The sequence below is a fragment of the Pelodiscus sinensis genome, chromosome 2 (genome assembly GCF_052426305.1).
Source record: "Pelodiscus sinensis isolate ZL-2025 chromosome 2, ASM5242630v1, whole genome shotgun sequence".
NCBI classification, from domain to species: domain Eukaryota; kingdom Metazoa; phylum Chordata; order Testudines; family Trionychidae; genus Pelodiscus; species Pelodiscus sinensis.
The window spans coordinates 107,959,251-107,983,693 of record NC_143053.1 but is presented as its reverse complement, the minus strand read 5'-3'; the positions used below and the strand labels follow the sequence as shown (position 1 = coordinate 107,983,693).

The following is a 24,443-nucleotide window of genomic DNA, read 5'->3' as shown; positions in this document are numbered from 1 at the left end:
AAATTTGGTCCCTTAACTGTATATTGTATGGAAATGTAGGAGATGGAGGGGGTGTCCGTTCAACCTAAGAATACGCATCCTCTCTTTCGAGGGTAGGTTTTTTAGACTAATTTCTTCTAGTGCATGTCCATAGAGCTGGCTGAAATATGAGGTTTCTGATTTGCTGGAAATTTTGCAATTTAAGAACTGCATTTTGCTTAGAATCAGGATGAATCCACATTCTTGAAAACTCCCAGAGCTGTGGAGTAAGCAAAGTACTCCTGTACTTCGGCTCGTCAGCTGTGGACATGCAGACTGCCTAGGGTTTCTACCTCCAGGAAAACTTGCAGAAAATGAAATGGACAAGAGGTTTCCAGAGAAAGGTCATCAGTTTGATTTTTTTTCCATTTGCCATTTTTTGGGGCAGAATTGAAATTTTCTGCAAGAAAATGTGTTTGGCAAAAGAGGTATTTTTTCATCAGAAAAATATTCACAGGAAAAAGTCTTAATCAGCTCTACTTGTCTGTGCCACTGCTTTAATTGATCTAAGGAAATAATCATCTTTGAGCCAAGCTGCAATTGTACAGGGCACTAGATGAGGGGTCAAGAAACCAGCATTCAATTCCCAGCTCTGCCATCATCTTGCTGTATAACTTTGGGTCAGTCAATATAGTGAAAAATACATTGCATCCTATTTGATTACTTTTTGTATCTGTCTTCAGCTTCAATGGTGAAATGGATGGACAAGCCAGTTAGACTTGCTACAGCCAATACAACTTTTATGCCTTCACACAATGTTAGTATCTAATGCTTAAGTTACAAACTGCAGGGAAATGTTTAAAATACATTTTCTTTAGAATCCATGCTACCATTGGCTACCCTTATACTTAGCTTACGTTTTGTCAAATCTTATTTTTATAAAACTTCTGAATCATTATGGGCATGTCTATACCTCAGTTAAACACCTGTGAGAAAACTCATAATGGCTACGTCTACACTGGCAGCTTCTTGCACAAGAACTCTTTTGTTGAAGAGTTCTTGTGCAAAAACTGTTCCACAAGACAGTGACTACACTACTATGTGTTTTTGCGCAACAGATGTGCTTTTGTGCAAGAGCATCCATGGCAGTGTGGATGCTCTCTTGCACAAGAAAGCTCTGATGGTCATTTTAACCATAGTGGCTTCTTGTGCAAGAAATTCATGTTGCCTGTCTACACTGCCCTCTTGTGGAAGAACTCTTGCGTAAGAGGGCTCATTCCTAGTGGGGAAAGGAATAATGTGATTTGTCCTTTTCATATTTGTTCATTTTTTTAATTGTATCCTTTGGTATATATGGTTGTGACTACTTTCTTCCACTATTTGATCTGAGGAAGTGGGTCTGGCCCACGAAAGCTCATCATCTAATAAACCATCTTGTTAGTCTTTAAACTGCTACATTGTCCTGCATTTTGCTTCTTCTGGAAGAAGCCCTGTTTTACAACACTATACTGTAAATTTACTTGCACAAGAACGCTCGTGCAGTGTAGACAGCAAGCAAGTTTTTGCTCAAGAACGCCTGTTCTTGCACAAGAAGCTGCCAGCGTAGACGTAGCCTATATAGCATAGACGTAGCCTAGCAGAGCTCCATAGTCACCACTCCTGAAACCATCTAAGTAAAAAACAGGTGGCAGCATGGTGTATATAGAGCCTTAACCCTTTCCTGCCATGCTGGGGTAAAGCTGGGCGAACCATAGCTACAGACAGATCTATGAAAGCCACAGGATCAGATGCATCTTACTTCAACGCAGTTAACCTTCCCTCAGCTTTGGTGCTGGAGGCACGAATGGTGCAGTAGCCCCTCTTGCCTTGGAAAGGCTTCCAGCTCATTTAAGCTTCACAGTTTAGTTCAATGGCTCTCAGCACCCCCCCCCCGTCCCGGAGTGCTTGGTCACAGTGTTACTAAACTGCCTTCACCGGCACGCGTGCGTGGTGACACCCCACGTCTGTGGCCAGCTTTCTGCCCGCGCCAAAGCGCTAACGCTGGCTCCTCCGAGCACGCTCACTGCCTTTACTCCAAAACGCCCCCACCCCGACTATTAGCTCATAAAGGGCCGCGCCACGCGCGTCGCCCTTTGGCTGCTGAGCCAATGCAGCACGGGCACGAGCGCTTCCATGCCCGCCCTCCGCCTGCAACCCTCCCCATTGGCCACCGGCCAGCCACGGCCCAGAAGTCCGCCACGCCTACGCCCGTGACGTCATCTGACGCTGCATGCAATGCCCTCCGGTCAAAGGCCAGGCTTCCGCGCCTAGCCGCCTCACGTGACATTCCCGCCCCCTCCGTCGCCCTGGAGACTAGCTGCCGCCGGGCTTCCTCGCGCCGCTGCCTCCCACGAGTCCTTCCGGCCCGCGCGCGCACGCCGGGGATGCGGGCCCCTGGCGCCATGCGCTGGAGTAAAGGCGTCAGCGCCGCCGCCGCCGCCGCCGCCGCGGGAACCGGCCGCCTGCGTCCTCGCCGCCCGCGCGGGAAGCGGGGTGAGAGCTGGGGGCGGGGTCCGGCTGGGCAGGGGTCGCCCCGCGCAGCCCCGACTCTGCCAGTGGCCCCTGCGGCCGGCTCCGCCCGCCGCCCTGACAGCAGCCGGGGCTTCCCCACTCGCGCGCAGGCAGCGTGGCCCTGGCGCGCCCGCCCCTGCTCTAGCGAGGGAGGCCTGTGACAGGAGCCGGAGTTCTGCTTGTTTCCCACCACAGGGCAGCTGTGCAGGCGCCTTCCTCCTGCCGGTCATGTCGTGACAAGCCGGGTTTCAGAGCCCTCCGCTGTGTCTAGCCTGGCCAGTTTTTCTGGAAAATCAGCCGCTTTTCTGGAAAAACTTGCCAGCTGTCTACACTGGCCGCTTGAATTTCCACAAAAGCACTGACTTCCTCCTGTATGAAATCAGTGTTTCTTGCGGAAATACTATGCTGCTCCCGTTCAGGCAAAAGTCCCTTTTGCGCAAAGGGGCCAGTGTAGACAGCTCAGATTTGTTTTCTGCAAAAAAGCCCCGATTGCCAAAATGGCAATCGGGGCTTTTTTGCGGAAAAGCACGTCTAGATTGGCACGGAGGCTTTTCCGCCAAAAGTGCTTTTGCGGAAAAGCGTCTGTGCCAATCTAGACACACTGTTCCGAAAATGCTTTTAATGGAAAACCTTTTCGTTAAAAGCATTTCCGGAAAATCATGCCCGTATAGACGCAGCCCTGGTCTGTAGGGTTTCGGATGTTGCACCCTCTTACGGGAAATGTACTTTTCTACTAGTTGAAGAAATAAGGGTTGTGTTTGGGGTTTTTTTCTTCAATTCTCTTTAATTCAGCTAATTAACACTATTAAACTTCTAAGGGAGATTGACATGGAACATAACTAATCTTCTCTGGCTTTGGTGGGAGTTGTTGCATATAATAAAATTGGTGTGGGCTTTGTCACAAGTCAACATCATAACTCTTAGGTTAGTGCTGTGGCTACCTTATCTCCCCTTCCTTCCACCCACCAACCTAGGGGATGGTCTTAATAAATGCTGACCTGGTGGTTGCTGTAATGCCTGATCTTGGAGGGACAAGGTTATAAAAATAATCCCAGAACAATCCCGTCTCCTCACGCTCCCTTCAGAAAAAGCAAATCACAATAATACCTGATGGTAGTGTTCATCCTCCTCCTAGCATATCTCTCACATCTTGTCTACACTTATCAGGGGATCCGCACTATAGGGATTGATATCTTGGGGGTTCGATTTAGCAGCTGTTGTAAAGACCCACTGATCACACTCCCTTTGGTACTCAGCTTGAGAAGAGTAAGGGGCGTAAACAGGAGAGTTTCTCCCATTAACGTCCCCGCAGTAGAGATGCCTTAATACTGTAGTTTGAATTATGTTGACTCCAAATATACTAATCATGTAGCTGGAGTTGCAGACCTTAGTTTGACATTGCCCGCTAATATAGACCTGGTCTCAGAGGGATAGATGGGTGAGGCCATGTCTTCATTCCTGGGAAGATTGACACTGCCATGATCGGTCTCCCAGAGTTCAATTTAGAGGGTCTAGTAAAGACCTGCTAAATAGAACTCTAGGGTGCCCCTGTTGGCAGCTGGTACTCCTGCTTCTGTGAGGAGTAAGGGAAGCTGTTGCTCCTGTTGGCCTTCCACTGTGGTGACATAGAGGGAACTCAAATTAAGGTATGTCACCTCCAGCTATGTAATTAACATAGCTGGAGTTGCATCTCTTAATTTGACCTTCCCCTTTAGTGTAGACCTAACCTTTGGCTGTTCATGCAAAACCAACCATGAGTCCTGTTAGCCTTTAAGGACTTCTTGTCATCTCATTTGTGTGTGTGTGTTTAAATGTTTTCTTTACAATTGTAAATATATTGTGAATAAGTATTTTCTGTTTAAAGGGGATCAGTAAGTACAGTTGAACTTCAGAGTTATGATCATCTCAGGAATGAAGCTTCAGAGGGGTAGCCCAGTTAGTTAGGTATGACAGTTGTGCATAACTCTGAAGTGTTTGTAATTCTGAGGAAAATATGGTTCATTCAAAAGTCTACAACTGAATATTAAATTAATTCATCTTTACCATTCATGATACAGATGCAAAATGTTTCTTTTGACCATATTTATTTAAATGAAACAAGTGCACAAGCACAGTTCTTAAACTCTCTCTTTATGTTAGTAGTTTGTTTAACACAGTACTGTATGGTATTTGCTTCCCCCTTTCTCTCCCTCTCCTTCCCCCAGCTGCTGTCAGATTGCATACTTACAGTTTCAAATGAGATGTATGGTTTACATGTCAGTTCATAATTCAGGTTCTACAATAATTCATCAAATATTAGAAAGTAACTGCTAATGGAGGATGGGCAGATCCATGCTTAAAGCACTGCAGTGATGTAACTACCAGTGCAATGGTGCCATTCTAGAGCCTCAGTGAAGATGCTGCTACGCTGATAGAAGAATGTCTGTCATCAGCATAATCACCTCTGTAAGACGTGGTGGCTATGTTGACTGGAGAAGTGCTCTCATTAGCATAGCGCTGGTCTACATATGGGTTTGGTGGATATAATTATGTCGCTCAAGGATGTGGATTTTTTTATACCCTCTAGTGACATAGCTATACCAGGCAAAACTTTAAAAACAACAAATAGTCTTTAAGGTGCTACTAGTTTAACAAAACATGTAGATGGTGGTATGAGCTTTCATGGGCACAACCCACTTCTTCAAATGACAGGTACCAATGCAAGTTTAAAGTTCAGATTTGGCTTAAGATTATGGACCTAGTCCTCAAATACGGAGTGCCTTCACCTTCCACTGACTTGAGTAAGTGCCGAGATCACTATTTAAACCCTAATCCAGCAAACATCTGTATGTATGAGTCCTCTACTGCACCTAAAATTTAGATTGACTTAACTTTGTCGCTTAAGAGTGTGAAAAAATCACACTCCGTGAGAGATGTAATTAAGCTAGTGATGGGCAACCTAGGCTCGTGAATGGACTGCATGAGTAGCCCTCCTTCATCTCTGTGGACCACAAAACTGTTGTAACCAAGACTGTCTCCCAGGATAGGGTAGTTTTGCTAACTGTGCTGGTGAATTTATATTTTACAGGGTGTGCCAATTGAACCATAGCAGCACTTTGATTGGATTCAGAGGGAATGCCCAACTTTCACAGACATTGTTGTGTGCAATATATCCTACTTCACGTACCCTTGCTTTACACGTGTGTCACTTTAGTAACGCTCTTAGGAAAAGCCTAAACAGATTAAAAACTAGTGGAATCTGGTAGCCCTGAGCATGGACAATGGTAAACAACATTTCTCTCAAGGCACACATAGTACTCTAATGGGCCTCATGTAGTTCATGAGCCGCAGATTGCTCACCACTGTGTTAAGCTGACCTAAGCCCCACTGTACACACAGTTAGGTCCATGGAAGAATTCTTCCATTAGCTCCTGCATCTTGAGGGGGTATGTTCTCTATTGTAGTAAATGTCTACACTACACTTGTAGTGTAGCTTTATGCATGAGTAGTTCCACTGAGTTCAGTGAGATTACTCTTTCTCTAAGGTAATATACTACTAAAAAGTATTCAGATACTATGTGGTGGTTCCTCTGTAACAATGATTCCCAACCTGTAGTCCTCAGACTCCCGGTTGTCCGTGACAATATGGAAAGTTTCAATCCTTTCTTTTTCTTTCTTTTTTTTTTCTCCCCTCTGAAGGCGGGAGTGGGTGAAATTTTAATAGATTGAAAACGGGTCTGAATGCTTGAAAAGGTTGGGAACCACTGCTCTGTAAAAAGCTCAACTGAAGGGAGCGCAAAGCACCTACTTTGCAACCAGTTAACTCGAGAATCCTGAGCATGTTGCAATAATGTATGTTGGGGACAATTACTGAATATTATAGTACATTAATGCCAATTCTTGATTATTAGAAACATGTAGTGAACTTCTTACAGGAATAAAAATGTCTTTGAGAATGTACTTTAGTTTCATATTGACACAATTCCTTGTATGTATTTTTTGTAGAGTTAAGCATTTCTGTATCATCTTTACAAACTCATAGTGTCAAGGGGAAGTTTTCCTTATCAGGGAGTAGAAAGCTATTCTTTGACACCCATGCTCTAGTGTGCCTGTTGGAAGAAAATGGTAAGTTTTGTATTACAACTTATTCAAATGTGTAGAATGATGTAGAACTTACTTCTGCTGTATGATTTCATTATTTCAGAATACTAAACTTGTTCAGTTGTTTCTTCGTGTCACTTAATTTTAGAATAAAGGTGTTATTCTTAGTGAGGAATCTTTTATAAAGGGTCCTTAAAAATCTGCTGAGACTTCTTTTACTTTAAAAGGATATTAAGATCAAAATTTGGTCTTTATTATTTTGGATTTACATTGGTGAAACTGAGGCCAGAAACCGGCTAGGCCTGCTATTAGGGATGTCAGTGTGTGGTTGTTTACAAGTAACCCGTTAAGTGTGGGCTTAACGACTGCATTCTCCTTCCCCCTTGCTGCTGCTGTATTAGAGAGGGGAGATAAGAGTTTGGGCTCCCCACGAGCACTGGCTCCCATGGAGCTGCCTGCTCCCTGCGCTGCTGCCTCCCACAGAGGAAGCAGTGTAGGGGAGGGCAGATGGGAGGCAGTACGCAAAGGAAGCCAGCTTTTAAGCCTGTTCCCCTTCCCCCGCCATACACATGAGAGCCCGGGGATGGGGGACAGGCAGGAGGGAGCCAGCGTTCTGGGGGGAGCCAGTACACATGTGAAGCGGCTTTCAAGCCAGCTTCCCATGCATATTGGCTCCCAGGGAGCCACCTGCCCAATCTGCTGTTGCCTCTTTATCAGAGGCATGTGGGAGCTTTTAACCAGCCCCCCACAAGCATCAACTTTGCTGCCTGCCTCCCCTGCATTTAAATATGTAACTGCTAAAATGTTCAGTGGTTACACGTTTGCACAATTACATGCTAGTTAACATCTCTGTCTGCTGTATAACACTGAATTAATTTTTGCATACCTTGTATTTCCTTTACTTTTGTATTTTTAATTCTGTTTCATAATATGGTATCACTCTCTTTGTTATGAACCTGCAGAAGTTGAAAGTATTTGTATTGGGGTATTGTTTTGCAAAGTATCTTTGTAGAATGTTGCAACTGTTACAGGAATCAGCAATAATGACTTAAATCATAATACACTTAATTTTACATAGTTATATTTTACAGAATTTCAAAGGCTGGTAGATCTAAAACAGGCCAACTAGATTTGTTCTTATTTATTGACTTGTTCATATCTTTTACATTTTTCTGAACAAGCAAAATACTAAAATTGTGTTCCTGCTCTTGTAGTTCAAGGTTATAACTTTCAGTAGCCTGCTTGTTCACAAAGAACTAAACAGACTTGAGAGAGAGAATATAACATTCCCATGTGTACCCATATCTGATTTAATAAATAAATTAAATCCCAGCATCCTATATTGAGGGATAGTTCTGAACAGTAGAAGTTGCCATTAGCTAGACTGCAGTTGAACATGGAATATTCATGGTTTTTTTAATTCTTTGACAATAACATTGTGTTTTATTATTAGTTCTGAATATGGGGAGGAATAAGTATGTAGCCTATGCCATGACCTGAATTTATTAATAATCTTTGTGAATAGTATTTGAAAGAGACATTGTTCAGATATAATTTTGTTGTTTTGCTATATTTTGTTTTGCTCAGGGTTCACAACTCAGCAGTCAGAGATCATTGTATCTGTGTTAGTGAAAATTCTGAACACCAACATGGATGTGATTTACAAGGACATGGTCACCAAAGTGCAGCAGGTTAGATACAAGAAGGTGTTGGATTTTTAAAAGATAATGTTTCTACTAGTAAAACATACAACGTGTTGCTTAAGGAATGAAGTAAGGGATATACCTTAAATTTTCAAAAGCAAAGACATTCTGATTTAAAAAATACAATCAAGCATCGCTATATATCTTCTGCATGTTTTCAAATTGGATACTTGCATTATATTTAGTTTTGAGGCCTGATTTTTTTCCCTTATACTCAAATGCACAAACAAGTGTTGCTATGGATTTTGAATTTCAACTGTTGTGATTCAGTGCACAGCCCAGATCCTGGTGTTCCAAGCTCTAGTGTAATTTCAAACCAAAAATGAGGGTAATCGACTAAAGAATTTTTAGGTAAGAGACTGAAATAAATCACGTATATGACACATGCAAATTGACTGTCACATGAGATATAGTGAATAGTGCAAGTCTTTCCAAAAGGATCAAACCTGTTTTCTGTCACAGGAGAGGAAAAGTTTCCTCAGTTCTTTGAGTGATTGTACTTGTCCACTGTAGGTATTCGTGCACTTAAGTGCACTGATGTCAGAGATTTTTCCCTTAGTGGTATCCATTGCAGTATCACAAGTCCGGTCTGTTGCTTCACAGGCAAAAAAGGTCAAGTTTCCACTGACCTCCTGCTCAGTACCTTCCTAAGTCCATAATGGTTATTAGAACTACCTGTCCTTGCTTCTTCAAGTTTTAGTCAAATCCTAAATACAGTATCCCCTCTATAACAAACCCGTCAGGATTCAAGCCATTATTATAGCCAGAGGTTCATTAAAGCAAAGAGCACCAATGAGAGTGGGGCACCTGATAGCTCCTCCAACCCTGCAGCTGGGATGGAGGTGGGATTCAGGGACCAGATAGGTTATTATAAAGAGCATTACAGTGAAGATGTCCTGTAAAACCCATTGTGAAGTTAGTATAGTTTAATAGGTAGTCATTAGTTTAAAAAAAATTGTTTTTGCAGTTCTGATACCCAGTTTTGCTACCTGCCTTGGTACCAGAGATATATCGTGTTCTCTGGGTTTCAAGCCCTGCCACTCTTATTATGAGGCAGTGCCTAATGTGAGACTTATCCCAACCTCCCTACGTACTTGGGAGAAACACACATGCGTGACAAGTGAGCCATTTGTCCTTACACACAAATTGACTGTCACATGAGGTATAGTGAATAGTGCAAGTCTTTAAGCTCCGTTCTAAAAAAGGCAGGGCATCCAGACTAAAATATTTGCTGTTTGAATTTGCCTGTATCCTACATCTGAGCTGTCTAATTCAGTGCAAGTATTAAGCGCCTTGTTGTTGGTCAGTAGCACACCTCTGGCACACCAGTGCTAAGTACTGAGGAAGAGGCATTCAAAAATCAGATGCTATGCCAGAATCCTTGAAAGATGTGAGGAGGTCGAGCTCTTCTAAAGACAGGGCTGTGTTAGAGATGTGAAGGACCACCCTATCAACCTCAGCCTGACCAGTCCACAAGGGAAATCCATTTCCTGGACACTACAGTACACTTAAATAATGGACAAATTTCCACCACCCTATATCGGAAACCTACTGACGGCTACACTTACCTTTATGCTTCCAGCTTCCATCCCAGACATATTTTTCAGTCGATTGTATACAGCCAAGCCCTACAATACAACTGGATTTGCTCCAACCTCACAGACAGAGACAGTCACCTACAGGATCTTTACAGAGCATTCCTAAAACTGAAATACCCACCTGGGGAAGTGAAAAAACAAATTGACAGAGCCAAAAAAATACCTAGACATGAACTACTTCAAGACAGACCCAAAAGAGAAAATAACTGAACTCCTCTTGTTGTTACTTACAGTTCACAACTCAGACCCTTCCAACTCATTATACACAATCTACAAACCATCTTGAAAAATGATCCCTCACTCTCAGAGTCCTTAGGAGAAAAACCTATTCTTGCTTACAGACAATCCCCTAACCTGAAACGTATTCTTTCTGATATCCATGCTGCACAACCACATCATAAACCTCCAGGAACCCAGCCCTGCAACCAAAAAAAATGCCAACTCTGCCCATATATCTACACTGGTGAATTCATCACTGGAGCAAACAACATAAGCCACAAAATCAAAGGGTTGTTTGACTGTACATCCAGTAATTTGATCTATGCCATCAAATGCCAGCAGTGCCCCACTGCTATGTATATTTGACAAACTGGACGGTCTCAGCGGGAAAGAATCAATGGATAAAAATCGCATATACGTAAAGGGAATATACAGAAGCCTGTTAGTGATCATTTCAGCTTGCCTAACCACAGTCCGACAGACCTGCAAGTAGCTGTCTTGTCACAAACCAGGTCTATAAGCCAAATACACAGAGAAGCCCTGAAATCCCAGTTCATCCACAAATTCAATTCACATGCTAATGGACTCAATTTTTATATGGGCTGGTGGGGATTCTACCTACTTAATAACCACTGAAGGTGCTAACAGCTCCCTGGGTGGTATCCTTCCTGTTTTAGGAATCTATCTATTGACTTTGATTTTTATCTGCTTAGGTTTAAGTACTCATTCTCCAGATACTTAATGATGCTCTGTCTTCCACCACCTCTTCCCCTCTCCTGTTTATTTTGAGTTTTCATATTCCCAACTCATAACTCGGTCATCTGAAGAAGTGGGCTGTGCCCATGAAAGCTCATGATACCATCTACATGTTTCATTAGTCTATAAAGTGCTACCAGGCCATTTGTTGTTTTTTTCTGTAACAGACTAACTCGGCTACCCCCTGAAGCTCCAAATGCTTATCGACGGTCGACAGGCTAGTGGACTAGTCATTCTCCCCCACCCCCCTTGCTTTACTTCCAAGTGGCAGTGCTGCATGGAGCCTGCCAGACCCTGCGCTCCACATGGCGCTGCCACTTGGAAACTCTGTGTGCAGCCTGGAACCAGCTGGGGTGTTCCCAGACTGCACATGATGTTTCAAAGTGGTAGTGCCACATGGAGCCTGGGATCAGCTGAGGACTCCCCCACTGACCCCAGGCTCCATGCAGCACTGCCGCTTTGAAACGCTGCGGGGAGCCCGAGATCAGCTGAGGACTCCCCCACTGACCTCAGGCTCCATGTAGCACTGCTGCTTTGAAACACTGTGGGGAGCCCGAGATCAGCTGAGGACTCCCCGCTGACTCTGGGCTCCGTGTGGCGCTGTTGCTTTGAAACACCGCGGGGAGCCCGGTGTCAGGCTGAACACAGCGATTCAAAGCAGCAGCGCCGCATGGAGTCCGGGGTTAGTTAGCTGATCCCCGGGCTCCACGTGGCACTGCCACTTTGAAATGCTGTGAGGAACCCAACGCTCGTGAGGAACCCCCCACAGTGTTTCAAAATGGCAGCACTGCACAAAGCCTGGGGTCAGCGGGGGAGTTCCCCCACTGACCACAGACTCCACACGATGCTTTCACCTTTGAAGTATAGCAACAGTCCACTTCAAAGGCGGAGGCGCCCTATTGACTAATCGAATAGTTGATGCAAAATGCATTGGCTATTCGATTACTCAATTAGTCGATATTTAGTATCCTTAGATATCTCCTTAGAGCATTCCTTTAAAACAGAGGAGTTTATTGACTCCAAAGCCCATTATGAGTCTGCAGATATCAGTTCCCAAAGCATCTTCATTGGCATCTCATTGCACCACGGTACTGTAGAATGTCTTCCTTGTGCCATCTTGAGGCATTTGAGGTTGCAAGAGAATTGCTAATTCTTTCAGTGCAGTCGTTTGCACAGTTCAAGAGGCTTGCCTGGCACTGGGTGCCCACTCTGTCACTGTCGGTGTTATATCTTCTGCACTAGACATTTCCATTGGGTTCAGCCATCAGAGTATCAATGGAAAGGGGTACTGTCTAGGGCAGGGGTTCTCAAACTTTGTGATACTGCGACCACCCTCTGAGTTGCTCGCGACCCCCCTCTAAGTTGCTCATGACCCCCAGGGGGTCGGAACCCACAGTTTGAGAGACATGGATCTAGGGGAAAGCCACAGATGAGATCTGGAGAGGACAAAAGATAGAGTAAAACAGGTGGGGGCAAGACATTTTTCTCCACTTTGTGTTCTCTGCCCTCTTTGCTGTCCTCCATAAAATTGAAAATATAATGCAGGTTGAACTCTCTCTAGCCTGCCACATTTTGATCTGGCAACATCCATGGTCTGGCATGATTTAGGTAGCTGGATGTGCACTTACCATGGGTGTGGCTAAGTTTCACATGGTGCCATAAAGTTTGTTTACAGCTACCAGTTGTGGCTCTGTGTTTTGTGCTGTTGTTTAGCTCTAATTTACCCCAAATGTCTTCTAAGAGCCCAGTAAGCAGTGGAATTGTTGGTAGTGCTGCTAGACAGTATTGACCTCTTGTGATCTGGTAAATTCTCTAGTGTAGCACCAGTCAGGTCCCAAGGGTGCCAGACTAGAGGAGTTCAACATGTATAAGCTAATACTGCTTATTTAAAAATAACACAGGGAAGACACCAGAATTTAAGCATTGTTCAATATTTCATTTAGATTAAACTTTGAAGTAATACTGCTATTGGCATGTCTTCATAACCAAAGACAGTTGACAGTCATTATTGGCTGTAATAATAAAAAAATAAAAACACAAGTTAGCATTGCTTTGTATTGGTGTGTCTAATGGACCTGTTGAGTTCTTCTGAATAGTTACAACTCTCAAATTACATTTTTTTGCGTATTTAAGTAAGCATTCCTGTAGCTGGTATCTTCATCTTTCCTAGTTCAGGCAAGAACATTTTACTGAAGTGCTGTCTTTATATGCTGTTCTGTGCAACATCTTTTTTTGAACTACTTTGTGTTGTCAGAGGAAAACTACAGTTGCATGTTCTTGTTTGTATTCTAGGTTAATTTAGGTAGCTTTTCAGCTTCAGTTAGTCAATTGTTACAACATTCATTTAAAAATGCATGTTCCATATCTAGGATGAAAATCGATCAGTCTAAGATGGTTGGATTCCAAGTCTCTTAGTGACACAGATACTCAAATAATAGTGTTTCAAATAACTGTATTTGTACACGTGAGAAATTTTTAGGATGTTGCAATTGTTATTGTATGAGCTGAGTCTTTCTTTCTTCTTTCAAAGGAAATCACTCTTCAGCAAATAATGTCTCTCATTGGTGGTGTGAAAAAGGATATGATTATTTTAGAAAAGAGTGAATTTTCAGCACTCCGAGCTGAAAATGAGGTAAAAAACCCACATGCAAACTACTGCATCACTGGAGATTTTTTGTATACAGTATAGAGAAATGGTTTGCAACTTTTTGCATACCATGGCTTCATGATGCAACAGAAAAATACTTTATGGCTAGCTGGGAGGAAAATCTCAAAGCAAGGGACAGTGATCATGAGCCCCATTTTGAGAACACATAAAAGAGAGGAAATCCATGAATCAAGCTTCACTATTGGGTTTAAAATTTCTCTGTATTGGGAGGAGGCAAGGGAAAACCAAACGTAGGGGAATCCCCTTGCAGAACTCCCAATAACCTGAAGAAGTAGTAATGTAATAGAATTAATAATTAAACAGCTTGATGCAGTAGTAGTTATATAATCCATAGCTGAATCCATGTCTTATAAGATTTAGGCTCGTTTGGGAACAGAATTAAAACACTCCCTCACATGTCAGATGGTCATTGCTCCTCTTCCTAGAGGCTGAGGGTATCCTTTTGCTATACAGGGACCTGGGTTTATTAAAACGGAACCCTTAAAAATTCTGGAATATTTTAATAGCAGAAAGAAGCTGTAGATAGACATGCTTCTAAAAAAGTGTTTTTTGCAGAAATAACTACAGGCAGTCCCCGACTTACGCGGATCCGACTTATGTCGGATCCGCACTTACGAACGGGGCTTTCTCGCCCCGGAAGTCGGGGCGAGAAAGCCCCGTTCGTAAGCTGCTCCGGTGCCCCTGGTCTGCTGGAGACCGTCTTCAGAAGACCAGGGGCACCGGGCGGGTTCCCGCGCTTCTGAGGCTTTGCCAGAGCAAAGCCTCAGAGGCGCGGGGAACCGCCGCTGCTGCCGCTTCAATCTGGGTGCCTGTGGTCTGCTGGGGACGGTCCCCAGCAGACCACAGGCTCCCGGACTGAAGCCGCAGCCGCGGGGGGGGGGGTCCCGCGCCTCTGAGGCTTTGCTCTGGCAAAGCCTCAGAAGCGCGGGAACCCGCCCAGTGCCCCTGGTCTGCTGGAGACGGTCTCCAGCAGACCAGGGGCACCGGAGCAGCTTACGAACGGGGCTTTCGCGCCCCGACTTCCGGGGCGAGAAAGCCCCGTTCGTAAGTGCGGATCCGACATAAGTCGGATCCGCGTAAGTCGGAGACTGCCTGTAGTTATTTCTGTAGTTATTTCTTTGCTCTGGCAAAGCCTCAGAGGCGCGGGACCCCCCCGCGGCTGCGGCTTCAGTCCGGGAGCCTGTGGTCTGCTGGGGACGGTCCCCAGCAGACCACAGGCACCCAGATTGAAGCGGCAGCAGCGGCGGTTCCCCGCGCCTCTGAGGCTTTGCTCTGGCAAAGCCTCAGAGGCGCGGGACCCCCCCGCGGCTGCGGCTTCAGTCCGGGAGCCTGTGGTCTGCTGGGGGGGGGGGCAGCTCAGAGGCTCTGCTCCCCGTGTCCCTGGTCTGCTGGGGGGGGGGGCAGCTAGTGTGCTTCCCCCCCCCCCCCCCCCCCCAGCAGACCAGGCTTTTGTTTTGGACTCTGGGGCAGAGCAGCTGGGGCGCTGCCGATTGGTCCTGCAGCGCCCGCTCTGGGCACTACTGGACCAACCCGGCAGCACCCCAGCTGCTCTGCCCCAGGTCCTGATTCAGCCGCTGCTGGTCAGTTTCAGCAGCGGCTGAATCAGGACGCCTGGGGCAGAGCAGATGGGGTGCTGCTAGGTTGGTCCAGTAGCACCCAGGAGCGGCGCTACTGGAGCAACCCAGCAGCACCCCAGCTGCTCTGCCCCAGGCGTCCCCAAGTCAGCTTCTGCTGAAACTGACCAGCGCTGACTACAGGAAGCCCCAGGCAGAGTTGCTCTGCCCCGGGCTTCCTGGAATCAGCTGCTGATCAGTTTCAGCAGCAGCTGACTTGGGGACGCCTGGGGTTCTTAAGTTGATTCTGTATGTAAATCAGAACTGGCGGTCAGTTTCAGCAGTGTCTGAATCTGGACGCCAGTTCCGACTTACATACAGATTCAACTTAAGAACAAACCTACAGTCCCTATCTTGTACGTAACCCGGGGACTGCCTGTAATTGATACTGTAACCTGTCTCACTTTTGCTATTATTTGAAAACATTATACCACTCAGGACTAAACAATCTATCAAATGCAAGGCTTCTAGATATGTATAGAGAATGGATATTAGTGTGTAATTGTTTACACAATTAACCATGGGCACAGCAGTCAATCCTAATGGCTACGCACTCCTCCCTTGCTGCCGCTGTACTGATGTGTACTGGCTCTCGCAGTCATCCTCTCCCCTGCTGCCTCCCACAGGCAGTAATGCAGGGTGGGAGACGGGAGCTGGCTTAGATAGACAGGCAGCTGCACTGGGGTTGAGGGCATCAGGCAGGAGCCTGTACATGTAAGAAGCCAGCTATCAGACTATCACAGGCAGCAGTGCTGAGGTGCAGACGAGAGCCAATATGCAGAGGGAGCTGACTTCTTAAAATTGTCTCTCTGCACATGCCGGCTCCCGCGGAGCGGCCTGTCTCCCCCCCGCCCTCCCTTTGCTTTCTCCCACAGAGGCAGCAGTGAGGGGCGTTAGGCAGGAGCCAGCTCCCACCTGCCCCTTTCTCCGGTTACATATTTACAAAAATAAATATTTGCTAGCATCCCTAATGTATGGTTTATTGCTCAATAGTACAGTGCTAGTAGCTGTAATGCAGACTCACCAGCACTCTTAGAACATTCATATGTCCTTCTACTTTTTTTTTTTTTTTAAGAAACTGAAACTTGAATTCCTGCTGCTAAAGAAGCAAGTAATGGTAAGATACATGGTTTATATTACTCCTTAGATGCAAAATGATTATAATGATCATGAAGAATTTAGAAAGCTATTTTCAGCATCTGTCTTGTTCACTTTTCAAAGGTTTTTACTTCTCTGCCACAAAGCACTTAGTTGTTGTTCTGCAGGTACCATGGTATGGGGGAATAAAATTCCCTGGAAACTATCACTGTAAATAACTTCTAAAGCCATAAACTGTGTAACTGGTTGCAATTTAAATCTGTTACATAGTTAAACTCCCCTTTGGCCTTGGCTCCCAGCTTCTCTGGCCCCCAAAGCCTTCTGGGAGCCCATTGCAATGTCAGTTTTGGTAAATGATTAAGCATCAGCTTATTGGTTAACTGGTTAAACTTTTAAATTCCTACTGGACATTGTAGCTAAGGCAGCTTCATATAGGTATTCTTCAAAAGATTAAAACCTAAAAATCAATTTTTAAATAAGATTTATTCAAGTTATTGCTCATGTCCATTCTATTGTGCACAATTGTTGGAAGATTTTTCCCCTAGCAATATCTGTCGGGTCAGCTGTGAAGCCCCTAGAATGGTGCCTCCATGATGGCGTGTATATAGGTTCTTGCTGCCCCCTCAGTTCCTTCTTAGTGCCAGTGGTGGTTGTTGGACCATCTTGGCCTTGTTTTGCAAACGCCTTTCCTAGCAGTTTTTTTCATAGCTTTTTATATAGTTCCTCTAGTTATTACTGTGTTATAGCTGGAGGATTCCCCCATTCCCATTTCCTCATATGTGGGGCATGCCTCAGTCCCAGGCTTTAAGCCCTACAACAAGAACCTGAAGTCTCTGCCACATGGTGACCTGCGTGACTCCTGCCTCAAGCGGCTTGGAAAGGGTCATCAAGCAGTCAAGTGTAAAATCTGCAGAGGCTTCAAACCTCTGGGATGAAGACAGAGAGGAACTCTTGCCTGAAACTCCTAATGGAGGCAGTACTTCGCCTACAGGTAACATTGGAGTCAGCTCTGGCAGTTCCGTGCTCAGCTTTGATGTTAGCTATCAGTTAATTGAATAGTCAACTAACTGCATGAATTCTCAGCAGTTAGTTGACTATCCTGTAGTCGTGGAGGTGGAGCTGGCAGCCAGTGCAATCCAGCTCCATCCCAAGGAGCCCCCTGCCAGCCCTCACTGCTGCCTCCGTGAGAATAGCCAATTTAAAAACCAGTTCACCTCGTGGATCAGCTGTCTGCCGTCCTGCACTGCTGCCTCTGACACAGAGGTAGCAGCGTGGCATGGTACAGTCCCCTGTCCACAGGGGGTTGGTGCTCCCCACGGACAGAGGATGCTAGAGGGGAAGGGTCAGGGGAGGCTTCTCCAAAGCAGCCTCTGTCTGCGGCGGCCCAGGCTGGCCACAGACAGGGGCTGCTGCCGCAAAGTAGTCTCTGTCTGCAACGGTGACAGTCCCAGTCCTCTGCTGGTGTCGTGGCGGTGCCAGTCCCAGCCCCTTGGTGATGCTGGTCCTAGCCCCCTTCCCTGACGCTGCTGACTCTGATAAAGGCAGAAGCGCAGGCCTGGGTGTGCAGGCAGCACCGCAGAGCTGGTACTGGAGGGAACTGGCTTTTAAGCTGGCTCCTCCCATCATCGGATCCTGCTCTTCCTCCACGCCCCCACCCCACCCCACCTGCTGCTTTTGATATCGAGGCAGCAAGCGGGGGAGGGAATACGAGCAGTCGACTAGATAAGCCTAGGGTTAATGGTTAATCGGTTAATCAGCTAGTCAACTACTCATTCATATCTCTAGTGAGCAGTGCTCCAACATAGTTACAGGGATGCCTCTGTGCCAAAGAAGGACTCTCAAAGAGCTCCATCAGACACCGAGGCCTAGTGCTAATGTGCAGCACCGTAGTCAGTCACCAGTGCTGTGTAAAAAGAAGATAGCAGTCAAGGACTGATGTAAATGCCCATCCAGGACATATGTAGGACAGACACCTGGTCCTGTATCATAAGTTCACCTCTCATCATGCAATCTCCCAGCAGTCTAGGGCTGACACTGCCGTCAGTAGCATAATGTTGCAGTCCATAACCACATACTTTCCAACCCTTCCTCCAGTCATTCAGCTTGGTAGTCACCTAAATGGAATGGACATGAGCAATCACTTCAAGAAAAAATGGTTACCTGCCTCTTGGAGCTGTTCTTTGGAATGTGTTGCTCATGTCCATTCCAAATCCTACATGCCTCCCCTCTGCCAGAGTAGTCAACAGTGATGCACATGTCATGCAGGTACAGTTCCTATGAAAATGCGTGGTATCATCCCCAAAATTACAGCACTGTATCTTTGGGCACAGGATTGGTTTTGTAAGAATCTGCTAATACATTTTTTGAGTTGCAATTAATTTAAAAATGGGTTCTGTACAAAATTTAGCCCCATGTGCTGTTTTTTCCCCAAAAATGATTGTAATAGCACAAAAATGAAAACTCTCTTCAAACTTCCCGTATATTTAATTTTACTGAAATGGAGTTTACTGACTGCATTAAAAGGGTTTTTTAGGATTTGTCATTTTAGTGCTATTCCTAACTGAAATCTTCTGCTTTAGAAGATGCTATGAACATTTTTTTCCTTTAGATAATTCAGTTATTACCTGCTTTCTTTCAAATGATTGCCATCTCCAATTTTCAATGGGAGTAAGCTATAGGATGTCCTTAAAGTGGTCTCTTTCAAAATGGATACCACTTCCCATTGTTCCCAGTGTTAATGAAGCCAAACGTCCCGTAGGAGTTTCTGTTTACCACTCCACACCCTACTTTTCTCCTCTCATCTGGAGAGAGGGCACACCCTTCCACTCTCAGGTTGTTGATCTCCTAATGCTGCTGCACTGAACTATCAAGATGTTGACATGCCTAGACTATGATCTTGTAAATATTGTCCTTCACCACCCCATCCGCTTCCTGTTGTCTTGGTTTCCATAATATTACATCATGTCTAAAATAAGTGTTATATTCTGTATTTGTATTGTACACTTTTGAAAACTCTATAGTTTTAAAATTATTCTAATTAATCCCTAATTTTCTATCATAATTAGTTTAATTTAATATTTTTCCTTTGTACAGATGTTAATATCTCTATCCCAAATTTTTTTCCCTAAAACTGGTACTTTTCATTAGTTGGTTTTATAGGGATTTAATGTAACCATAATTCGTTAAAGTTTTCCTTTGTCATAGTATATCAAGTTTAGAATAATATATTCTTAAATAAAACAAATAGAAATGAACAGTATTTGGGATAGGTTTGTTAAAATTGTAACTTAACGTTTTATAGTTAAGATTTGATAATTGTAAAATATCTGTCACTAATTTTAAAGTTGTTATTAAGCAGAATTAAAAGTACTAAAACAGAAATCAGTCTGTAAGTGGTGTTTATAATACAATAATTAAGCAATTATATTAGCTTAATAATGTTTTATGAAAAATGCTTGCATTCTCTGATACATAGTAGAATTTCCTGAAACATTCATCAGCATTCACTTTTATCCTGTTTATTAGTTTGGTTAACAACTTGCTCTATGACCCAGAGTCAGGTGATTGGAATTCCTCTGGGAAATTGCAGTAAAATGGTAGCTGCCATTGAGAAGCAACATTTACTGCTATTGTACAATCAAAACACTGATAAATAACTCCATAATGTTTTAAAAATGCAAGAGGTCTATTATATAACTTCCAATAAATATTCCTTGACCTCTCATGTTATCTGTAGTTTTTCTTGTAAGCAAACAGTTATTAGAGAGATGACCATTACCACACTAGTGTAATCTTTGCAAGCATATTTTTATATGCTGTCTTGAGAGGATTAGAGAAGTAGTATGTTTGAGACATCAAATTTTACACATACCTAGACCTTGCCTCTAAACATCTAAGTTAATAGTACCTGGGAGATTAAATGTTCTCCACTTCTGTGGATGGACATGTTGCATTGTCCTGGATCTGCTGTGTCAGAGTTTTAGTCTCAAAAGCGGCTGCTAGTTGTCATAGCTCTCAGGAATCCTGTTCATCCCATAGGTCATGAGTACCTTCCATTGATTGAAGGGCCAAAACAGGTCCATGCTGTGAAACTGATGTAGCCTATCAGGAGAAAAGTCCTTTTATTGAGGTTTTCAGTTGGAAGGCACAATATATTTGTTCCGTTACTTTGTTTGTGACTTTAAAAAACACAGCATTTTCCTTTTTCAGTTTCTTGATTCGTTTTGCATAATTTTTTTCTAGGATGAAGTTACCAAAGTTCGTGCAGATAACAAATTAGACTTCAATCTAGAAAAGAGCAGAGCAAAAGAGCTGGTATGTCTTATGAATTTCTTCTAAAAGTGTGTAAAATATGAATACCATTTGTAATAGGTCAGGATTTACTGTCGTGATGTCCTGGCAGGTCTCCTCCTCCATCAGTGATGATAACCAGAAGGCTACTTGTGTGTGTGCTCAGTTGTGTGTTGTGTTGACTTGTGCAATTAGTTAACACAGCATACTCTGAGAGAGCCCTCAAAGACCACAGATCAGTTAAGGATTGAAAGTGCAGTGCACAGCCAAATTTATTGTTAAGCTAAGTACAGTAATAGCTGTCACTAGACTGTACCGAACCACTACACATGTGTACCCTGTAACAATGGAGTCAGCTCCGTCAGTAGGAGGTCCCACTGCCCCCTTGGCTGGACAAAGACAGCCCCTCCAAGACACCATTTTGTATACAGGTACAAATAAGTTACACATCACTCGTGATGTGTCAGGTTGCCTTTGATGCAACTTAGATACCACCCATCACTCTGCACCTCATGGTTCAGTTAGAACTCCTCTGTCCATCATGCTGTCATTTTAGACCCTTTCCTGAACCTGGGTCGGTATCGATGGGGAGTGTGGGTACCAAGGTCTTTTTAACAAGCTTGTGATACCATCCTTTTGGAATGTGCTTTCAATTTATGACCAGTACCAATTACTGTTCTACACATGGGTCTGTTACCAATTCGTGTTTTGCACTCTCTGCCCTGTTCATGCCATGTTCTGCGAGCAGAGGCCTGCTTCCTGCTCCCAGCTTAGCTTTGCTTTATATTAGATAAGTTTTGTCCATTGTTAACTAGGCCTCAGGCCTCAAACCAGGCATGTGCTACATCGACCTTTATTTCAGGCCCTCATCTTACTACACCATTTGGAATTATTTAGTCTAGAATGTAATTGTAGTTCACTCCATCTTCTGGAATGAACCATAATTATTCATCTTAGTGGTGGTGTAGTATAATGTGACACCATTCATTTTTAATATTTTAGTATATTTTGACATGGTTTTGAATATCAAGATTAATAAGGAAGGTAGGTAGAATAATTTTTTTCTAAATTTATCTAGTCAAATTATGTTTAAATGCTTTGTTAAATTATCTTTGAGCTTAAGCTAAAATAATAGAGGTTACAGTAAATTGGCAAGGTTTTGCTCTGTTTAAGAGTATTATATGTAAATGCTTTTACCAAAATGTATTTCAGCATGTCAAAGAAAATTATATTGCCTGACTTGAACAGCCTTTTTTGAATGACATTTTTTCTACAGATTTTATTTTCCTTAGTCACCCATCACATTTCACATTTATATTTCCTAGATGTGTAGTGAGGGAATAATATTAACAGTTACTCTGGGAAGTAAGCTTTATTTTCTTTAAATACTGTTCATCTTTTTTCTTTCAAAACTGGTAGATGTGCCCTTAAGAGAAATTACTGTTAAATAAGGCTAAAACTTAGTCACAGGTATTTTGAGTAAAAGTCATGGATAGGTATCAGGCAGCAAACAAAAAATCACTTTTACTATATACCCCTAACTAAAACTTGGGGAGGGAGACTCGTAGGGGTGGCCCTGAAGGACTGTGGGGGAAGGTTGGTGTGGCTGGGGCAGGCTCCCTACCCAGCTCCTGGGAAACGGCAACCCCAGCTTCTAGCTCTACATGCTGCTGCTACTCTGCCCAAAACCATGGTTCTGCAGCTCTTATTGTCTACAGGCAGAGGCAGCACATGGAGCTCGGAGGTAAGCACTGCCCTGCATCTCAGCCTCTAGCCCTCAACCCACCCGTGCTCCCCTCCCACCCTGCACCCAAACTCCTAGTGCTGAGGTGGCTGACACTGCCCCAGGAATAGCCAGTGTACTTGGCCTGGGGGTTGCCTGAATTGCTCAGGGTGCCCCCAGGCCTGCTGCATGGGCCACTCGAGAAGTCATGGAACCTGTGACCCCCCTCTGACCTCCCCATCTCCAGCCCAGCTGGGGCTGTGCACCATACTCCTGCCCCCACTTACATTGCACTGTCCCGTGTCTCCTCCCCCCCCCCCCCCCCCAGAATTCTGGTTTATATTTGAAAAACACAATAATTTGAATAGTGTTAATTTCAGATTTAAAGAAGGGCTACTTTTCTTTTCTTTTCTTTTCTTTTCTTTTCTTTTCTTTTCTTTTCTTTTCCCTTTCCCTTTCCCTTTCCCTTTCCCTTTCCCTTTCCCTTTCCCTTTCCCTTTCCCTTTCCCTTTCCCTTTCCCTTTCCCTTTCCCTTGACTCCAAAGTTTCAAAGAAAGTAGAGAACAAATCAAATCCTAATTAAACAATTATAGATGACAATAGAATCTGCATTTATCTTTTAAAACTTCATATGTGGAGGAACGATGAGCAAAGTGGCTAAAGGATGACCTTGTCCTCTTTACATCATGCATAAGAAAACACAGACTATAGGAATGTTAAAAGTTGTTAAATAGGTAGCTATGTAACTTATTAAATAAGTAACCGTGTAGCCAAAAATGTCACCAGTAGCACGGTTACATGCTCTGGACTCTGCAGGATAAATTTTATTTAAGCTTTATACTGCAGAGCCCACAGCAAAGCCTCCCCAGGAGTGGGGCCACCAGCCCTTGCCCGCCTGGTTTGCAGGGAGGTAGCTTCGCTGCTGTGGTGAAGCATCCTCTGTAGGAGCTGTCTGAGGGTAATGTACACTATTAACCGTTAAGCATTAGCTTACTGATAAAACAATTAGCCTGTTAATTCTAACATCCCTAACAGAATATAAATCTATCCTCAGTTATGGAACTAATGTTAATTGAAATCTGGGTGTGTTTTTAAATAGAAATCTGCAATCCTTCCCTATTGCCAGTCAACAAACATTGCCATAATTAAAGAACAGACTCTGCTGCCCTTATAGCTCTAAGTTTTGCTAAAACATTTGGCTTTAAGCTCTGCTTTCTTACAAAGAGCAACATCTGTTCGACAATGGTAACTCTAAATATTGTAGGCAAACACAGAAGAATATGGAATTCCATCTTAGGAATTATAACAATGATGTTGGAAACTCAGAAAAAGTTCTAGCTGGAAAGAAGTTCAGAAGAGAGAGTAATGCTTTTTTTGTTTGCTTTTTTTCTTCAGTATTCAGTTAATGAAAGAAAACTGCTGGAAATAAGGACAGAAATAGTAGCAATGGTAAGAATTTAGAATTTAAGAACAGATTGTTGAGTAATAAAATAAGGCTTATTGTATTTGCATATTTTAAACAGACACAGACAATTTTAACATGCATATTATTTAAATGTATATGTCTCAGGTTTCCTAAATGTTCAAAAGCTGCTATCATGTCATCCCTCGGTTTTCTCTTTTTCAAACCAAAAAAAAAACCCCCACAGTTCTTTCAGTCTTCCCTGCTAAGTCATGTTTTCTAGACTTTGAATAATTTTTTGTTACTCTTCTCTGGACCTTCTCCAATATCTCCACATCTTTCCTGAAATATGGTGCCCAAAACGGGATATAATACTCCAGTTGAGGCCTATTCAGCACAGAGTAGAGGAGAAGAATTACTTATTGTTTCTTACTCACAACACTCCTATTAATGCATTCCAGAACTATGTTTGCTTTTTTGCAATAGTATCATACTGACTTATATTTAGCTTGTGATCCACTGTGAAGCCTAGATCCCTTTCTGCAGCTCTCTTTCCTAGACAGTCACTACTCATTTTTTATGCAAGAAACTGATTGTTTAAGTTGCATTTATGTTGAGCCTCTATTATTGTATCTGAAAAGTTTCCATGTTGTTTACAGGGATTTTACTTTTGACCCTGTACTTTTTAATTTTTGTTTAACTAATCTCCTAACTTTTGTGTAGTTTCCCTTCCTGAAATTAAATTAAATTCTGTCCTCCTTCAACATCTCTTCAGGATGGAGATT

General features: G+C 43.6%; 1 protein-coding gene across 4 annotated transcripts in view; it reads left to right on the top strand.

The window, feature by feature from the left end:
* The first annotated feature begins 2,188 nt into the window (after nt 1–2,188).
* The window catches only part of MCUR1 (mitochondrial calcium uniporter regulator 1), a 30,483-nt gene continuing 8,228 nt past the window's right edge, over nt 2,189–24,443 (top strand). The window contains exons 1-8 of one of the 4 annotated variants that reach the window (XM_075921198.2): nt 2,204–2,490; nt 5,576–5,771; nt 6,493–6,612; nt 8,176–8,279; nt 13,395–13,496; nt 16,221–16,262; nt 20,486–20,557; nt 23,652–23,705. In XM_075921198.2, the coding sequence (XP_075777313.1) occupies nt 5,762–5,771; nt 6,493–6,612; nt 8,176–8,279; nt 13,395–13,496; nt 16,221–16,262; nt 20,486–20,557; nt 23,652–23,705 (504 nt within the window). In that variant the 5' untranslated portion in view covers nt 2,204–2,490; nt 5,576–5,761. Of the gene's footprint in view, nt 2,491–5,575; nt 5,772–6,492; nt 6,613–8,175; nt 8,280–13,394; nt 13,497–16,220; nt 16,263–20,485; nt 20,558–23,651; nt 23,706–24,443 lie in introns of all 4 variants that reach the window. The other 3 variants (XR_012901636.2, XM_075921197.2, XR_012901635.2) reach the window with 3 other exon arrangements.